Source organism: Vicugna pacos, chromosome 4, assembly GCF_048564905.1.
Source record: "Vicugna pacos chromosome 4, VicPac4, whole genome shotgun sequence".
Taxonomy (NCBI): Eukaryota; Metazoa; Chordata; class Mammalia; order Artiodactyla; family Camelidae; genus Vicugna; species Vicugna pacos.
In genome coordinates, this window is record NC_132990.1 from 10014149 (window position 1) to 10032511 (window position 18363).

The 18363-nt window shown below is 39.9% G+C and overlaps 1 protein-coding gene across 1 annotated transcript in view; it reads right to left on the reverse strand.

Moving 5' to 3' along the window:
- The window catches only part of ACO1 (aconitase 1), a 48094-nt gene that overhangs the window by 15647 nt on the left and 14084 nt on the right, over positions 1–18363 (reverse strand). Inside the window, exons 2-12 of the mRNA XM_072959254.1 lie at positions 17935–18053; positions 17078–17246; positions 15898–16035; positions 9145–9214; positions 8832–9015; positions 8161–8300; positions 6282–6453; positions 4928–5028; positions 3864–3980; positions 2605–2764; positions 1850–1985 (exon numbers count right to left, since the gene is read on the reverse strand). Coding sequence (XP_072815355.1) covers positions 1850–1985; positions 2605–2764; positions 3864–3980; positions 4928–5028; positions 6282–6453; positions 8161–8300; positions 8832–9015; positions 9145–9214; positions 15898–16035; positions 17078–17246; positions 17935–18031 — 1484 coding nt within the window. The 5' untranslated portion in view covers positions 18032–18053. The remainder of the gene's footprint in view (positions 1–1849; positions 1986–2604; positions 2765–3863; positions 3981–4927; positions 5029–6281; positions 6454–8160; positions 8301–8831; positions 9016–9144; positions 9215–15897; positions 16036–17077; positions 17247–17934; positions 18054–18363) is intronic.

Here is an 18363-nt window from a genome sequence, read left to right on the forward strand (position 1 = left end):
ACATTGAATAGTGTTCCCTGTGTTACAGAATAAATCCTTGTTGCTTATTTATTTTATATATAGTAGTATGTATCTGTGTATCACACACTCTTAATTTTTCCCTCCCCCAACTCCCTTTCCCTTTGGTAAACAAAAGTTTGGTTTTTATGTCTGTGAGTCTGTTTTGTAAATAGATTCATCTTACTATTTTTCAGACTCCACATATAAGTGATATAATATTTGTCTTTCTCTGACTTATTATTTTCTAGGTCCATCCCTGTTGCTGCAGATGGCAACATTTCATTCTTTTTTATGGCTGAGTAATATTTTATATATAAATATACCACATCTTCTTTATCCATTCATCTGTTGATGGACACTTAGGTTGCTTCCATGTCTTGGCTATTACAAATAGTGCTGCTATGAACATTGGGGTGCATGCATGTACCTTTTTGAATTAAGAGTTTTCATCTTTTCCAGATATATGCCCAGGAATAGTATTGCTGGATCACATGGTAGCTCTATTTTAGTTTTTTAAGGACCTTCCATACTGTTTTCCATAGTGGTTGCACCGATTTACAGTCCCTCCGACAGTGTATGAGGGTTCCCTCTTCTTCACACTCTCTCCAGTATTTACTGTTTGTAGACTTTTTGATGATGGCCATCCTGACCAGTGTGAAGTGGTACCTCATGTGGTTTTGATTTGCGTTTGTTGTTTTTTGATACTGAGTTGTATGAGCTGTCTGTATTTTTTGGAAATTAATGCCTTGTCACAGTTGCATCATTTGCAAATATTTTCTCCCATTCCATAGGTTGTCTTTTTGTTCTGTTGATGATTTCCTTTGCTGTGCAAAAGCTTTTTTAAGTTTGATTAGGTCCCACTTGTTTATTTTTACTTTTATTTCTTCTGCCATGGGACACTGATCTAAGAAAATACTGCTAAGATTTATGTCAGAAAATGTTTTGCTTATGTTCTCTTCTAGGAGTTTTATGGTGTCATGTCTTATATTTAGATCTTTAATCCATTTTGAGTTTATTTTTGTGTATGGTGTGAGGGAGTACTCTAACTTCATCGATTTACATGTGGCTGTCCAGCTTTCCCAACACTGCTTGCTGAAGTCAAGACTATCTTGTCTCCATTGTATATTCTTGCTTCCTTTATTGAAGATTAATTGATGGTAGGTGTATGGGTTTATTTTTTGGCTCTCTATTCTATTCCATGTAATTTACTTTTTAAAGTAATTTGCTTTTAAATTTGTAAGTAAATTATAAGGGGTCTACTTGAATGATCTAGAATTTTTGAAAGTTGAAATCAGATATGCCATTTGATGTCTCTATTAAATACTTTTATTATATAATCCTAAGAACTTCTGACTTTTATGAGGCACATGATTAAAAAATCTGTGTCATCCAAATTAGGAATAGTAGGTTAATTGGAGAAACTGTCCTTGGCAACAGATAACTAATTTACTTCAAGGAGTCTGAACTTTTTTGGGCCTGGAAAATAATTATTTTCATACCAAAGAGCAGATTCTCAGTTGCAGAGTCCACATTAGCACGTAGCACACCTTTCTGCAACTGAGATAAAAAGCACCTGCTCCCTCCTCCATCGGGAAGTGCAGGGCTACAGCAGAGCACAGGCTTGACTTCAGCCTCTGCTCTCTTCATGGGCACCTGTGTCTGATGAACAACCAGCACAACTGTACAGGAGGGCCTTGCCTTGTTGGAACCTGAGGGTTTAAGTCTATTTAACATCTGACAAAATTAGACACCATCAGATAAGCTTACATCCATTACAAGGTGACCTAGCAGGATACCCTTGGAATAAAATAAAACAAAAGCAATGGTGTAAAAATAATTTCTCCCTCACCCAAGCTGAGACAGGTAAGGCATGACTCCACTTTCTCGCAGGTAGTAGGTGACCACACCACTTCCAGGAGACAGGCTAGTTTTGATGTAAGGCTTCACGCTCAGGCCAGCGTCCACAGCTTTCTTTGCTAACAAGCCTGTGAACGGTACACACAGACACGTGGTGACTGCCCGCTCTAGGCGCCAGGGACAGTTCAGGAAAGAGACAGGCTTTTCAGACTGCACTTCCTGCCACACTGCCTGACAAAAGCGTTACTTTCTGCCACTTCTGCCTGGGAGAAGTCGAAAAGTCAAAAGCTCATTGACCCAAAGTTATTTACATGTGTGCAGTAAACTCAAAATTAGTCACGGACGTGATGAAAGAGACGTGCTTTTTTGTTTGTTTGTTTTGAGAGAAAGTCATCTTTCTAATTATGTTTTATTCAGATGAAAAGTAATTGGAAGGGCTCCTTCTTAAAGTTTACGAACTGTGTACTGGCTGGTGAGGAATATAGTCTACCTAGGAGTAAAAATTTAGCCGTCAGATATTTCTTAAAGGGGAAGATACAGAGCGCCTGGGCCCCTGGACTTTTGGCAAATACAGAGACTACTGCAGGGACATGGTGCTCTGTCTTAGGACATGTCACAGAAGTAGGGAAGAAATAAGGAGGGGTTATAAAGAGACAAAAAGCTAGAGACAAGCTGGTGACTTGTCTTAAGGAAACCGGTTTGTTTCACCCACATGTCCACTTGACCATTGGGAGGGATGTCACTTACCTGCTCCTAACATCACAGATGGATTACTGGTGTTTGTGCAGCTCGTGATGGCAGCAATGACCACGGAACCATGAGCAAGGCTGAACTCGCTGTTATTATAGATGAACGTCTTATGGTCATTATGATGGTCTGGAGCAACCTGGAATCCTTTAAATCCTTGCTATAGGAAGAAAAAAATATACATATGGTCAAAAGTTCTCACTTTGGGAGAAGAAGAAATACTTTGGTCTAACTATAATTTTAAAGGGCAGTTCTTAACAAAGCAAACATCTCAGCTGGTAAACTCTGAAATGCTACAGAAAAATTAAAGTCCCCTTTTAAATCTTTATAAAAGGGAGTCATGATTTCTGAATCTTATTCTGCTTTGAAATTATTAACAATTACTTTCTTCCCATCTCAAATATCAAAACACTAAAACTACAAATTTAGTTCAAAGTTAGTCTCGTTAGAAATAATTAGTACAGGTTTAATGTCTGCAGACTGAGGCCACCAGTACTAATCTTTTGGAAATTTAGAAAAAGGTGTCATTTTGGCCAGATTCAACTAATCATGGTCAGTAAGGCCGATGAAGTACAGCGGAACATTTGGTAAAATGCTGGTGTCCCATGGATAAAACCCATCACAAATCTTAATCATTCATTTGGGAAATGTTCATTGAAAATCTGCCCTGTACAGATGCTGTGCTGGGCACTTTGTGGGATAAAAAGGTGATTGCGACATAAATGGTACCCTCAGATTTACAGTCTACTAAGGGAAATCAGACATGTAAATAAGACAAAGCACCGACAAGAAAGTTAAAGAATGTGAAATGCCATCACAGGGTTTCAGACTGATTGCCATGAAGGTTCACACGAGGGTGAGGTGACTTTCTGCTACGAGATCTGAGGTCACATTGTAGAGGAGCTGATAGATGAGGACAAGCAGATGGGGAAGGGACATGCAGGCAGGGAATGGCGTAAACCAAAGTACAGTGGCTGGAAAAACTTGGGCAAGTAGAGTGAACACTGTGGTGAGAGTCACCTAAAAAGTAGAGATGCTTCTGAAAAGGAGGACTGAGTTGTATTCACAGGTAATCAAGTGCTCCAAGGAAGCTGCTTGACCCTTAGCTGATAGGGGAGAGACATCCAGAACTGGAGGCTGGAGAAGAAAACGCCCTCAGCACCCGGCTTCAGGAAGATTCATCATCGAGGGGGCAGAAGAGAAGCCTGGGGCACGGCAGGGCTGGGGAGGATTTCCACCTGCCCCTCCCAGGTCCCTACCTTGGCTCCGAGGCAGCTTTCAAAGTCCTTTTTCATGTCAGACACTGCGACTTTGTCCTGAGGCCTTTTGGGTCCACTGCAGCAAGGCACTACTGTTTTCAAATCTAATTCCACAACCTGTGCGCCCAAAAGAAAGGGAACCTTAGAACTGACATTACAGCCACAGACACACAAAATGCAACCCTGCCAGAGAATTTGAAACATCACAACCATAAAGACAAACTCAACGCCCACACTGAAAAACAAGGATCACCTAAGGGGTGAATTTTCAAAGATCTGGATGAGCACTTGGGTAGCATGGACAGGCTGAAGTCTGGCCACCTCTTGGAAAGACCAAGGTGGGCAGTGTAGCTGCCGCCGCCGCCTTCCACTCATCCATCTTTGTAAAGCAGCTCATACATCCTTTTTATTACTTAAGTTAGTCTGAGGTGGTTTTTGTACTGAAATGACAGATAAACCATTGTAATTTTTCTAAGATGACTTGGTGGGGAATGCAGCCATTAAGTCATCAATGCCAGGAAATGAGCCCTCGTCTAATTGAGTATTTCCTTCCCTCAACGTAATATGAAACCAAACAAGGGTCCCACATCTAGTTTACCCTGAGATTGGTTGGCTGCTGAGAAAAAAGTGGATTTAGTTTGCACCCTAGAAAATGAATGAAGACAAGTACATTGTTGGATAAATCAGAATTAATTGATTCGTTCACACCTCTGTTTCTTTCCCCATCTACAATGATGATAAGCTTATCAGCCTTTAAAGAGCTCTAGTCCTTCTAAACTCCTTCTCCAGAAGTGTTCCACATAAAGGAGTAAATCAAAAAGGGGGAGTACACCCAACTCAACCGAATGGCCAGCCAGAATGGGAGACGTTACGTTACTTTGTTATGTCTGTGGTTCCTTATCGTTTTAATTATTCAGCCTTTTAACACCCTGTTCTTCTACAATAACTTGGCAGTGACTAATTTCCTACCAGTACACCCCCCACCCCCAAGAGAAAACATTCACAACTAAAACCACAGCCTTGAGGAAGAGGAAACACACGCTGGATGCAAGGCGCTTTCTTACCTGGGCAAAGTCTGGGTCTTGAGAGGGGTCACTGAAATCCCGAAACATTCCTACAGCCTGAAGATACTTTTTAATATGCTTTACCTTTTCTTCTTCACGACCTAATGGGTATTTTAAGAAGTAGCAAGTAACAGATGTTAATTTCCTGATTAAACTAATGCCTCTACCAGCAGTTATACAAGTCATACCAAGAGCTCTGCTGACATGGCGGCTCCCAGACAAACAGTCTGACTCTCTGGCTGATGCTGTTTACTGGGAGCTATTAACTGATCGACCAAAGTGACCACTTTTGGAAGAAGATTCTGGTGTTCTACGTACTCCTTTCTCTTTGGTTATGGTTCTAATTAGGAGGATCCTGAGCCTCGGCGATCTGTCACAGCATACCTCGCATCTGCCTTCCACTGGCCACAGACCCTCAGCATCGCACTTGATTCCTGTTAAAACAGTAATCCACCCAGTCTCCCACCACAAACCATCAGCTACGAGCCCTTCCTGTGTGCCCAGCACTGTGTGCTAAACATTATTTAAATCTCTACTCCTTCATCATGACCTTATTATGACACAAATACTGTTATTCTCACTTACAGATGAGGAAAGAGTAGCTCAAAAAGATGAAATATCTTTCCCTTGGAGCATAGACAGTAAATGGCAGAACCAGGATCTGAACCTGAATTTAACTCCAGAGGTCAAAGTCCTGACTCATAATGTTGTTTTACCGGGAATATGACCCTGAATGGTCTGCTGTTTGATTCTTGTCAAGACCCTGGTTGCAGGAGATAATATGCATGAAGTTTGCCCAGCAGACATGCAGGCCTTCCGTTTCTCTGACAGTTAAATAAGACTGAGAGCTTGATTCTTGGATCCACAACAGATCAGGAGTTTTTTGTTTGCCTGTTTGTTTTAATGGAATTGGAAAGGTCATCAGCTTTCAGCATGGACCTTTTAACAGATGACTGACTGATCACATATTTATCATGACCTGCTGTTGGGCCCCAGTGTTCATTACATCCCATGTCATCCACTCCATGAAGACGCATGGGAGAAACTTCTCTTAGGTTTCAGTTTGAGAAAGGGTTCAACTTCTCTGAAACCATTTGTTTCACTTCAAGAGATGTTACAAATTTGGTACCGGATCAGTAAGAGGTGGCCACCTCTAGAGCCATAGAAATTAATCTTATCTCTGGATGTATTTTGCAGCTCCCTCACCCCTTCCTTTCATCATCCCTTCCTTTCTCTTCTTTAAGTTGAATACCTCAACTATTAAATCTAGGGACAGAGGAGAGGGTAATGCTCTGTTCTCAGCATTCTATGCAACTTTACAAAGGACCTTCTGTTTTCAGAGTTCTGCACTTACCTGTCTGCACCAGGTACTTGATACTGACTTCATCAACTGGGAAAAAGGCAGCAGTCGCTCCATACTCTGGGCACATATTGGCAATGGTAGCTCGGTCAGCAATGGACAGCTGGGCTACTCCTGGCCCGAAGAATTCAACAAATTTGCCCACTACCCCAACCTGGCGGAGGTGCTGAGCAATAGAACAATAGAAGAGTTTGAGGTGTGATGGCCCATATTTAAAATGCTGAACTATCCCCTTGCAGTCCTCACAAACTAGCCTTGTGAGCAAACACAAACAATAAGTTAGCCCAGCATATTTTTGATTACTTTTAAAAATAAAATTTAAAAAATAATGCCACCCAAATACAGCATGGCATCCTGAAGTTGACCCTGGAAAAGAAAAAGGACACTACTGAAAAAACTGGTGAAGTTTCTAGTTTAGTTAATAATGTCATTCCGATGTTAACTACTATTTCTGATAAATGTACCATGGTGATGTAAGATGTTAACTTCTGGGGAAGCTGGGAGAAAGGTAACAGGAACTCTGTTATCTTTACATCAGCGCTCCTATAAATCTAAAATTATGCCAAAACATTTCTTAAAAAAAGAAAGAAAAAATAATAAAAAAAACCCCACAAATAACATGAAGAAAAATGTTTCAAAATGAGAAACCTTTCATTCTAATGAGATCAGTGAAAGTGCCTGGAAGTCCTAAAAGTTAAATTCTTTTGACTTAAATAAATTATGATTTGCACTTGAGTAAGCAAATGCCTTGTTTTCAAGGGTATAATCAACAAATAACCTAAACAAAGGTACAAGTCAAATGTAACTGAAAGATCTCAGTGGTCTGACTCCCACATCTTCTCCATACAAGCCATCAGCCAGGTCAGTGACTGGCCTGGCCCTGCATGAAATCAGTTTCATGAACTGTGGACAGCCACACAACCAGGCTCTTTTGGTTGTGTGGAATTCGGCCAAATTTTGTGGGCAAAGCCTATATTATTTCACACGTGAAGAATCAGGTATGCATCTCTGATAAGCTATAGTATTCAGATAAGTGCAATTCCAATTTCCATGAAGACTTAATCAACAGTATAGTAACCATCCCAAGTACCCCAAGCCTCCAGATTATACAAACAGGAAAAATTGTGATAATTTTAAAAAACATTACTTTTCTAGTAATTTTCAATATGAAACTGCCTTCTTTTTGCAAAGCAAGCAAATCACCAAAAAAAAAAAAAAAAGATTATTTCCTACAAGGGCTAAAGAAAAAGAAAAAGAAAAAGAAAAACAACTATTATTTTCCAGCTTGGAGAAACATCTGTTACAATAATGTAACTTATATTACAGAGAATGGAATAATAAAGTCAGAAATTACTCATAGAATGAGTTTGTTATTTACATATAAAGAAGAATGGCATGGGAAAAATGTAGAACTATAAACACATGCAGGGGAATGATTTCTTACAACCTCAGGATAGTGATTATTTCTAGGATGGAGGAGGATGGCTCTAGCCATAAATACTACATTTCACTTCTTAAAAAATATACATACAGAGAGAGCTCCGAAGCAAATACAGCAAAGTGTTACCATCTGTTAAGTCTGCGTGGTGGGTATATAAATTTCGTTTAACACCTGTGTATTTAAATTATTTCACAATTTCAAAAAAAATTTTAAAGAAAAAGATCTATGCAGCAACAGAAGAGTCAAGCGAACATAATGATCTGAAACTTAACCACAGAATTCTCCCCTCATCTCGTCTCTTTTAAAGTCATGAACATAAACTGTTTTCTAGCATTTCTAGAGCACATGGAACCCAAGAGACTCCATCACGTACTGCCTCCCTGTTTGTTTCTGGGACTCTTAAAGACCACAGAAGAGGCAGTACATCGTTACCTTGGTGATGGTGAGCACGATGTCAGTGGATGTTACCAGAGGGTGGGGATTGCCCATCAGCCTGTAGCCAATCACCTGGGGAAGCACCATGCTGATTGGCTGGCCCAGCATGACAGCTTCTGCTTCGATGCCACCCACACCTGTATGAAAGGCGTGACAATGTTTTCATTATTCCTCATTATATCCCTCGGGCAGAGTTCAGTGTCATTAACAAGTCGTCAACCCAGTAACAGTGTTTTACTAGTATAGAGTTGAGTTATGTTTTCATAAAGAGCAGTTGTCTTTTCTCTGTTCCCCGCTACAGAAGTTTAATAAGTATTTCTCAAAGTGTGGTCCCCCAAACACCTGTATCAAAACTTCCTCGATTCGATGCTAAAAAGGAGAATGGGGGTTCCAGAATCTCCGTGTTTAACAAACAACCCAGGTGATTTTCATTCTAAATGTCCCTAACCCCTTATTCCAGTTCATTCTTCCAGACATTATACTGAGTGCCTAATAGGCACAAGACACTTTTCTGGGTTCTAGAAATACAGCAGTACACAAAACAGACAAAAATACCTCTCTGATACTTGTGGTCACTCAAATTCATGCTCCTGGGATGTAATGGTATCAGAGTAAATCACAATACGTCCTAGGACAGCGTGTGTGGACTAGGAATGCAGAACACTCACCCCAGCCGAGAACGCCCAAACCATCAATCATAGTGGTGTGCGAGTCTGTGCCCACGAGGCTGTCTGGGTAATAGTATCCATCCTGATCAAATACCACTCTTGCCAAATACTCCAGATTCACCTGGTGGATGATTCCTGAGCCAGGGGGAATAATCCGCATATTGCAAAAGGCCTGAGAACCCCACTAGGATTGAAAAATAGGAAGAACACTATGAGTGCCAGACACACCTTATGTAGCTCACCTCCTAGGCACCTCTCCCTGGCATGGGACACACATAAAGAATCAACCAGTGGAACCAAACTCCGCCCATACCTTTAAAAATTCAAATCGTTCTCTGTTTCTTTCAAATTCCAAGTCTTGATTCTTCTGTAAACTGTCTGCCCTGTGAAAGAGAAAAACCAAATGTATAAATTTTAAGGCTTAGAATGTTACTGGTCAAATTTATTAGTGATAATAAACAAAATGGCAATTTCATCTGCAGGCTTGCTGAGTAGTATATGCCCTCACTCACATGGGAAAGGAAAGATAGTTAAAGAAAGTAAAAAGAATAATTATTATTTGCTTCAGGTGATTCCTAAAATGCCTGTAAACACGGTGGGTAGAAAACATTAAGTGCATTTAAGTTAAAACTATTCTAATCTTAAAGTCTGGCTCTTAGGAACAGACTCAAGACATTTATAATGACAACAGCAGCTTAAATATTTAAAGAAACCTTTCTATACTCCTTTCTCATCTGTGACCTGGTTACATTACCTCTCTGAGCTGAGCCATGTCTGGGCTGGCATTTTCATCTGTTTGTTTTGGGAGAAAGGGAACCAGTGATGCCAGGAGGCACAGGAATTTATAGAAACACAGTCTCCTACCTTTCAAACAGAGGTTTATGTGAAGGGTGGTGCCACCCAAGAGCATCTGTAACGCCCAGGTTATACGCCGAGGTTTGCTTAAAGTCATTCCGTCCATCAGGACCGCCACGGACAATGCAGGGTATCAGGAAGCTTCTCCAGAATTTTTATAATCAAACTACACTGTTTTGAGTCAAGGTAGAATAAGTCATAGTTGCAACCTTGCATGTTTAGCACACAGGAAAGGCTTATAAACTGTGCCATGGATTGAGTGAATATAGAAAAGGACAGTAAAATTAATAGTTGGGACCCAAGTCTGACTTCACTAATTGATAGTTACACTGGCTGACACTATTAGGAATCGGCCACTATTTAAAATGCTTTACATGTGTTTTCTCATTTAGTTGCCAAAACATCCCATTGAGTTAGGTGCAACTAATATCCACATTTTTTTCAAGAGGAAACTGAGACACAGAGAGGGTAAGAAACCTGCTCAGGACCACACAGCTAGTAAATGGAACTGGAACTGAAACCCAGGCAGTCTGATTCCAGAGTGCTACCATACTGCTCCCTGTCGCAGCAGTCACAGAAGCTGTAGCAGGAATGGTCATAGTGGTAATAACAACAACTATCATAATAATAACAGCAGGAGCTGAAGTGTAGGGTTGCTAGATACATCGTAGGCGCCAAGTGCTTTATAGCCAGGAACTCATGTAGTCGTAGTGACAACCCCTCACGTAGGTACTGCTGTTGCCCCAAAGTACCGAAGAGGAAGCTGAGGCACAGAAAGACTTAGAACTTCTCCAGGGTCAGATGCTTGTAGACTGCAGAGCTGTCACCTGAACCCAGGTCTGACTAGTCCTGGAGCCTCTGTCTTAACCAGTATACCCACCTTCTTCCTTCGCTTATTAATGAGCTACAGAGCTGACCTCTGCCACATGCTGGGCACATGATGGTGCAGTGGCATGTGCACTGCCCAGCTGGGGCTCAGAGCCTGGTGAGAGATGCAAACGGCAACCAGGCAACTGTACGAGAGTGACCATCCGTGTCATGATACGGGCAGTACAGGGAGCCATGGGAGCCGTCAGAAAGGGCCGTGCACCACCAGGGAGCCAGGGGTGCCTTCCGGGAAGAAGTGACGTCGATGTAGTCTGAGGGGCGAGGGGCAGTCTGCCAGATAACAGTGGGTAGGCACTCCTTGAGAAGAAAAGGGCTGGAGGCTGTTGTCTACCGTACAAGAATACATTCAGTTACCACGCTGATTTTTGTCTTTTCTCTTGATGTGAATATTCTTCAAGATAAGTGTTAGTTGCTTTGATGTAATCAATTCCTGAGAGAACCTTAGAGCAGGGGTCCACAAACTGGCTCACAGGCCAAATCTGGTCCAATACCTGTATATGTTTGGCTCTCAAGCAAAAAATAATCTTTATATTTTTAAAGGATGGAAGAAAAATATATGAACAGAGATAGTATGTAGCCAACAAAACCTGAAGTATTTCATATTGACCCTTTACAGTACAAGTTAGCTGATCCCCGACATGGAGAATGAAGGTCTGTGGATGTGTGTACGTGTCAGAGAAAAAGAAAAGAAATAGAGGAGAGATCCTGCTGTAGTGGAACAAGGCATTTCTGATCCAATCCTGACCCCCAATCAGCAGCCCCTGTCGACCCTCCACCAGATGTAGCCATTCCTCAAGGTACTCATCTCAGCCTTCACTAGTACACTGGGGGCTCCATCCCTCCAGTACCCCCCCCACCTGTCTCTTCAGGACCAGATCCATAGTCCCAATGTATCCTGGGCATCCGCATCAGGAACACCTCGGGCATCACAAACTCAACGGGTCAAACCCTAATACATGACCTTCTTTCCTAAATCTCTTCCTCATCCCTGTCTGTCCATCTCTCATCTAATGACTTCCTCTCCTCCCACTTTGTACCTACAGTTATCAAAGTATTCAGTCCACTCAACTTATCTTTTGTACTGTCACCAGAATCGGTTTTCCAAAATACAGTTCATCACAACCTATCTTGAATCTGCCAGTGGATCCCATTTTCTAAATAAAGTACAAATCCCTTGCCTTAAAAAAAAAAAAAAAAGTCCGTCAGTCTGACCTCAGACTTCCTTTATAAGCCCTCTCCCATCCTCCAGTCCAGACTTTCAACTTCAGTCACAACGTGGCCCTCATACTCCCAGACCCTACTTTACTCATGCTTTTGCATGCTCTGTTCTGTGTGGAATGTCTTTCCCGCTCTTCTCTCTTTAGTAAACACCCCTGGGACCTCAGATCACGTGATACTCCTGGAAGAGCCCCCTGACTCCCCAAGTCAGGGTGATTTGTCTCCTCCTCTGTGGTTCCTACAGTTACCAACTGCATTCAAGCTATGTGTTCTTTAATCTCTCTCTTCTAAACTAACCTGCTTCTTGAACAAATACTGGCACATAGTAGGTCTGTTAAGTGGATTTAATTTTAACCAAAGAAAAAGGGAAGGCATCTTAGAATGTTATTCTTAATCGTGTATGGCCCTGCCTCTGGTGCCCTCGTCGCTTCTGCTGTGCTCTGAGCACATGTGGACTCCCAGTCATCATGCCTGTCCTCTTGCCTCCAGAAGGATGTCCAGGCTTCTCACAGCAGAAACAGAGTTGGAAGAGGGATATTTACCCCAGAGAATGCTGGGAACATCAGTTTGATGTAAATAACACAGTCACAGTACAAGCAGAAGCCAGAAGTGCTTAGGCTGTTTTAAGATATGTTAATTCTAGGTAAAAAAAACCTATTTACTCATTAAAACAAAATACTTTTAGGCTAACCTTGGCTCAAGTAAGTTAGTTCTAGTTATTGGAATGAATCAACAGACCTAGAATTCAGATTTTTCCACCACTTAGAACTTTCCTTGATTCACCCATTCTGTGAACTTTTAATAAGGTCTCTGAATGTGAATGGCCTCACAGACCAAAGAGGAAATTTCTCCTTATTTACGTAATTTGAAATCAGATTTGGATGTAGTTCAAAGTTTCTGAGTATTACATTTAATGGTACTCCAGATAGTCACTGACAGTATTTACAAAGGAGATAGTTTTGACACTCATGAAATCTCGTCAGAAATTGTTATGATATTCTTGTTGGGATTAAAAGAGTCATTGCTGAGATAACTGTGTAAAACATGACAATAATGCATTAGTTAGATCCTCAACACCTAAAGAGGCCGTGAGACCAATTAATATTATTCAGACCAGGGAAAGAGCTTAGAAATACTTAACTGAGAAAATTCACCCTTTCATTACCCCTTACCCAGTTTTTCCAGTTCATTCCTGGAAACAGCTGGAAATAAGCCCACAGCACACAGTTCCACAAAAGTTGAGACATTCTAATAAAAATGAGTAAAGAGACTGGGAGGTCAAATTGCAAAACCAAACTCAAGAAATAATAACAAAACACTACCAATGAAAATACTTCTAACAGAAATGTTTCTCTTTAAATAAAAAAAATGTTTGCTAGATTTGGGTATCATTTTGGATCAAGGTTCACCCCTGAACTTTGCTGTTTTCATAATAATGTTTTCAGTATTAGAGTGTAAATGAAAAAGGTCCATAAAAAATTGAAACCAGAGTTGGTGGATGTCAAGGTTTAAAGAGAAAAAAAAAATCACAGTGAACTTGGTGATGACCCAGATTCTTTAACTGCTCAGTAGTCAAGAGCGCTTCGAGTTTTGAGTCAAATAACTTTACATTGTAACAATTCCAATTCTATCTCCACTGTCACCTTCCAGGCCAGAGAAATAAAGGAAAAGCTATCAACACCAGTGAAATTATTCTTCAAGATACTACTGCCCATGATTTGTGAAGTTACTTTTTATAATTTCTGAAGTGGGACTTACTTACTCTCAATCAGGATAATAGGTTGTGCGTATATTTTTAACTCTTCCCTCTGAAATCAGAACATTAAATTGAGCTCATGGGGATTTAAGAGGGAAAAAAAGGGCATGCTGCCTAAGGGTGGGTTTAGGGTCCAAAGGGAAGGGAAAAGCTGGCAAGTAACCATTTGGTTTGTTCCAAGAACTGTCAATTCACGGGACAAAGCAGATCTCTCTCTATCCTGAGTTTCTCTGCTTTGGATATTGGCAACATTCATTAGACAGTGACCAATTTCTACATTTCTCTTGAGCCTATATGGAGCTCACTTAAATCCCCAAGGAAGCAGATAAAGTTTTTTTTTCCTTTTCCTTTGAGTGGTTCGTTTCATATTCTTAAATGACTTCTCTATTACAAAAACAACAGCTTCTTATTGTAAAAATGAAGAACAAATGGTAGTCCCAGAGATAATGACTTAGCAGTTTGTCACCTCTGTTTCCAATATTTTAATCACTGCCTAGCTCTTCATGTAGCTGAGATCACTCCACATATGCAGTTTATACATATTTTGGTTCATTGAGCTATAAGTATGTTACAAGTGCCATTAAGCACATAAATATAACTGTAAAGGTTACCTAGTAATTCACTTTAAGGATGTACTATAATTTAATAAATCACTCTCCTTTGTTAGACATTTAGAATGCTTCTCAGTTTTCATTATTATAAATAATACTTTAATGAGCACTATTTAGTCATTAAGCTTTTTCTGATTTTCAGATACCTGCAAGGGGTAGGGTTAGAAGTGGAAATTCCAAGATGGATGATGGCAATTTCTAAAGATTCTAATACATTTTACTTTCATCATTTCTAATTTGCAATGCTGCCAGCAGTGTATAAAAGTGCCTCTCTCATGACACCTTTATAATTAAAAATGTTTATTTTCTAATCTTAACTATGTTGGTAAGAGAAAATGGTATCTCGAGGATTTAATTTACTTTTTTATTATTTGTAAGGTTGAAAAGGCTTTATGTATTTATCATTTGCATTTCCTCTTATTGTGAAATGTCCGCTTTCCTTTGCCCATTTTTTTTCTGGGTTTTACTGTTCTGTTTTGTTTTTTTTTGAAGGATTACATATACTCTATATATTAAGGATATTAACCCTTTGTCATCTTTGTTGAATATATTTTTCAAATTATCTCCTGTTAACTTTGAAGTCAAATCTATAGATTTCCCCCCTTTTTTCATTTATTGCTTTCTAAATTTAGAAAGGTCTTTCTAATTAAGACATTTGACACATGTATAATTAATTTTTTTCTAAATTTTTCCATTATTTAATTTGAAAATATTAATGCTTTAATTCATATGAACTGCTCTCTCTGCCAAATAATTTTCCCAGCATAGTATGGAGAACCATTCTTTCTTTCTAATTAAAGTTCTATCTGAAGTTGATAATGCCTTTCCTTCGTTATATTTCTGCGTTAGGAGATCAGCTTTCTAGTAGCACCTGATTGCCCTTCCTATAGCCAAGTCCCTGTTGTGTAATCTTGCAGCTATTTCTGCAAGAGATGGAGTGTTACTCCTCCACCCCTGACTTTGGGCTTGACTTTGTGACTTGCTTTGATTACTGTCATTGTGAACAGAAGTGATACAGTGCCAGTTCCGATCGAGAGAGAACTGCAGGTTCCCAACTGGCTTCTTGAGCCTCTCTGATCACTAGCTAGCTGTTTTCTTGGAGCTGTACCACCTGCCCCACTGATGTGCGGTAAAGTAGTCAACCCAGCCAGGCTGGATGAAGCACAGCGGCTCAGCTGCACTTAGCTTAGATCAGCTGACCTCCTAACCGACTTGTAGGAGTGTGAGAAATAAATTCTTATTGTGTACTACCACTGAGATTTTATTGGTAGGACTGGTAGGATTTGGACAGAAAGAGAGAAGTAGATATCACAAACAATAGAAGAAGGAACACAGGAAGACAGACATTTTGGAAACCTACATGGAGAGACAGAGATGGCCACCAGATATGAAACAGTTACTTGGAATCAAAAAGGAATATGGCTCCATGGTTTAAAAAAAAAGCAAAACTCATTTAAAATAAGTGAAACATGTACTTGTATTAACAAGCTCTCATGGCAGAAATCCATGTGTGTGTGTTTTCACACAGGCTGCTCCCACCCAAGAAGTAAATGGAAACAAACAAAAAAACATTAAAAAAATTCATCCCCCATCCAAAACATAACTTCAGGGAAAATACATATTAAGTTTGAGGTTTCCTGAATATACCTTTTAAAGATTTTCTTCTTTTATTTAACTACATACACAAACACACTGAAAGACTTACACTCCACCTCAAGTGTTCATCCTCATCTCTCACCTTCTGCTGAAATCAACCTGGATGGAATGATCAATGACAAGATCAGCAGGACAGATGGGGTTTATTTTCTCTGGATTTCCTCCCAACTTTTTTACAGCATCACGCATGGCAGCAAAGTCAACCACAGCTGGCACACCCCTAAGAAAAGAGAGAATTAAGCAGAAAATAAATCTATTAATCAAGTGTCATGGGATTTTTCAGCTTTGCCGCTTCTAATAATATTGGCAGTGGGACTGTCTCATCAGTGGAGCTGACAATGGATGAGTTAGAAAAGTGGAAGTTTCTAAACACATCTCCTCAAGCAGAAATCATATAAGTGCACAACTGAGTGGTCTCTCCGCATGCAGTTTTATCCCTGAGTTAAAGTTAAAAACCAATGTGGTCTAAATGGAGAAACTATGGGAAAGCTGGCACTTAAAAACTCTGCAACTTTGTCTGCCATGACTGCTCCCCATTCACATGGTGGAGTGACAAAGACCCAGACAAGACATACAGATCACACCCTTCAACTTCAGACCACATTTAAAGGAATGGATGTAATTCAGAGAAGTAGGCTATGAATCAAATTTACATTAACTGAATCCTTCCTTTTTATTATATTAGAGATAAAATGTGGGTGATCTTCCTCTAGAAAAGTGAAATTTGGTCTCCAGAAGGAACAAAATAACATCATTTAAAAATGAAAAGGTAGTGTTTCAAAATGAGGTCATGATGGGGAGCAGTTCCTGGGCATAGCAGGATGTGAGCTGAGGCTTAACAGTAACAAATCAGGCCTTGTGAGCTACGAATATCCCCTCAGGTGATACACATCCGTGGTCCAAGGACAGCTGTTTGAAACCTGGCTCCCTGGGTGACAGGATGTGGAGGAGAAAAGATTCCCAGACAGCTCCACTCCACGCTATTTCTTTCAACTTTTGCTAGTATATTTAAGACTAGGATATTCCAGACCAAGGACAATGACCTTTGCCACTGGGAAAGGTAGAGTGAGCATGTATCTTGATTTGCCTGAGATTACCTCTTGCCATCTGGGATAGCAGTCCCCTTTTGCTTTCAAAAGTGTTGGAATATTGGGTGAAAAATTATACAGTCACCGTGTTTTTTATTTTTGTTTTTAAAGAGCTTTCTTTAAAGGCTGACAAGGGAGGCAGAGAGGAAGAAAGTGAAATGACATTAGGCTCACGTGAAGTCTTGCAGGATGACGCGGGCAGGTTTAAATGGCACTTCTATGTTCTTATGCTGCAAGACATTCCAATTTAGGATATTTTCAACATCATTTTTCTTCACCAAAAATTGATCACAGTTCCGAATGGCTGCCTCCAGGAGAACTCTGATAGAAAATGGTAAGCGTTCTAGGAGTAAAGGAGAAAGTATAACCAAACAGACAAAAACCATGTGACACCTTCTAAGAGCTCTTTAAAGCCAATCTCTATACAAACTTGATACAAGGTGTGACACTATTCTTCCAACAGGGAAAGAGGGTTAATTTAAACAGATCTCAACAGTTTAAAATATAAGGATACTGAATGGGTTTAAGAGACAGTATCAGAAAATACCCAGACTAGGCAAAAATAAAATATAATAATCCTTTCATAATAAATGTTTACCTTGTCTTGGAATCCAATAAGAGTTTTCCTTAAGTCATCATGAATGAAATCAGTCTAGAGCATTTACTGTATTATGTGTTAGGAAGAGTAATACACACACAGTGTATTATGAAACCTAGTGTTTAAAAAATGAGAAAATAATCTCTCTACAATTATTGTAATTAAGATCAAAGCACAGCCATATATATACAAACACTTTCTATACTAAGTGTTATGTAAATGTTACACGTATATAATCATTACTACCTCCTGGAAAACGAGCAATGTAAGAAGGGTATGTACGTATTTGTGTGCTAATCCAAGACCATTCAGCCATTCTCTGCTCCTCCCTCTTCCAACTCTCCTTAAGGATAATTTATTACATAGCTTAATTATTATGCAATTATATTTCAATTGCTGTCAGAGCATTTACATCATAGAGCCATGTACCTACCATATCTTGGATCCTTCAATTTATTCAAATTGAAGAATTTCTTTCCTGGTTGTGCAGGATCCAAAGGCTCAGCAAGGTGTGCAAATGGGTTGCTCATGATTCCTGATGGATACGTGTCTCTGAAAAGGACAGAGAACACTGAATTTCTGCTCTCAAAGTTGGACCTCATATACTCCCAGGAGTGTTTGCACTCTTTAACAACTATGGTACACATCAACTTCAGGAAATCACTTAGTATCTTTCCAGAGTAGGGGGAAGATGGGACATAAGTGAATGCAAAAATGATATCCTTAGCAAATCAAATAGGCTCTGTGAAGCTACGTGAAAGCTAGCATTCACCTCCCAAAAGAGCATATAATTCCAAACTTCTTTTATTTCTCAACTTTCCAATATTTTTCCACTCATAAGATAATGAGGAAGAAGGGAAAT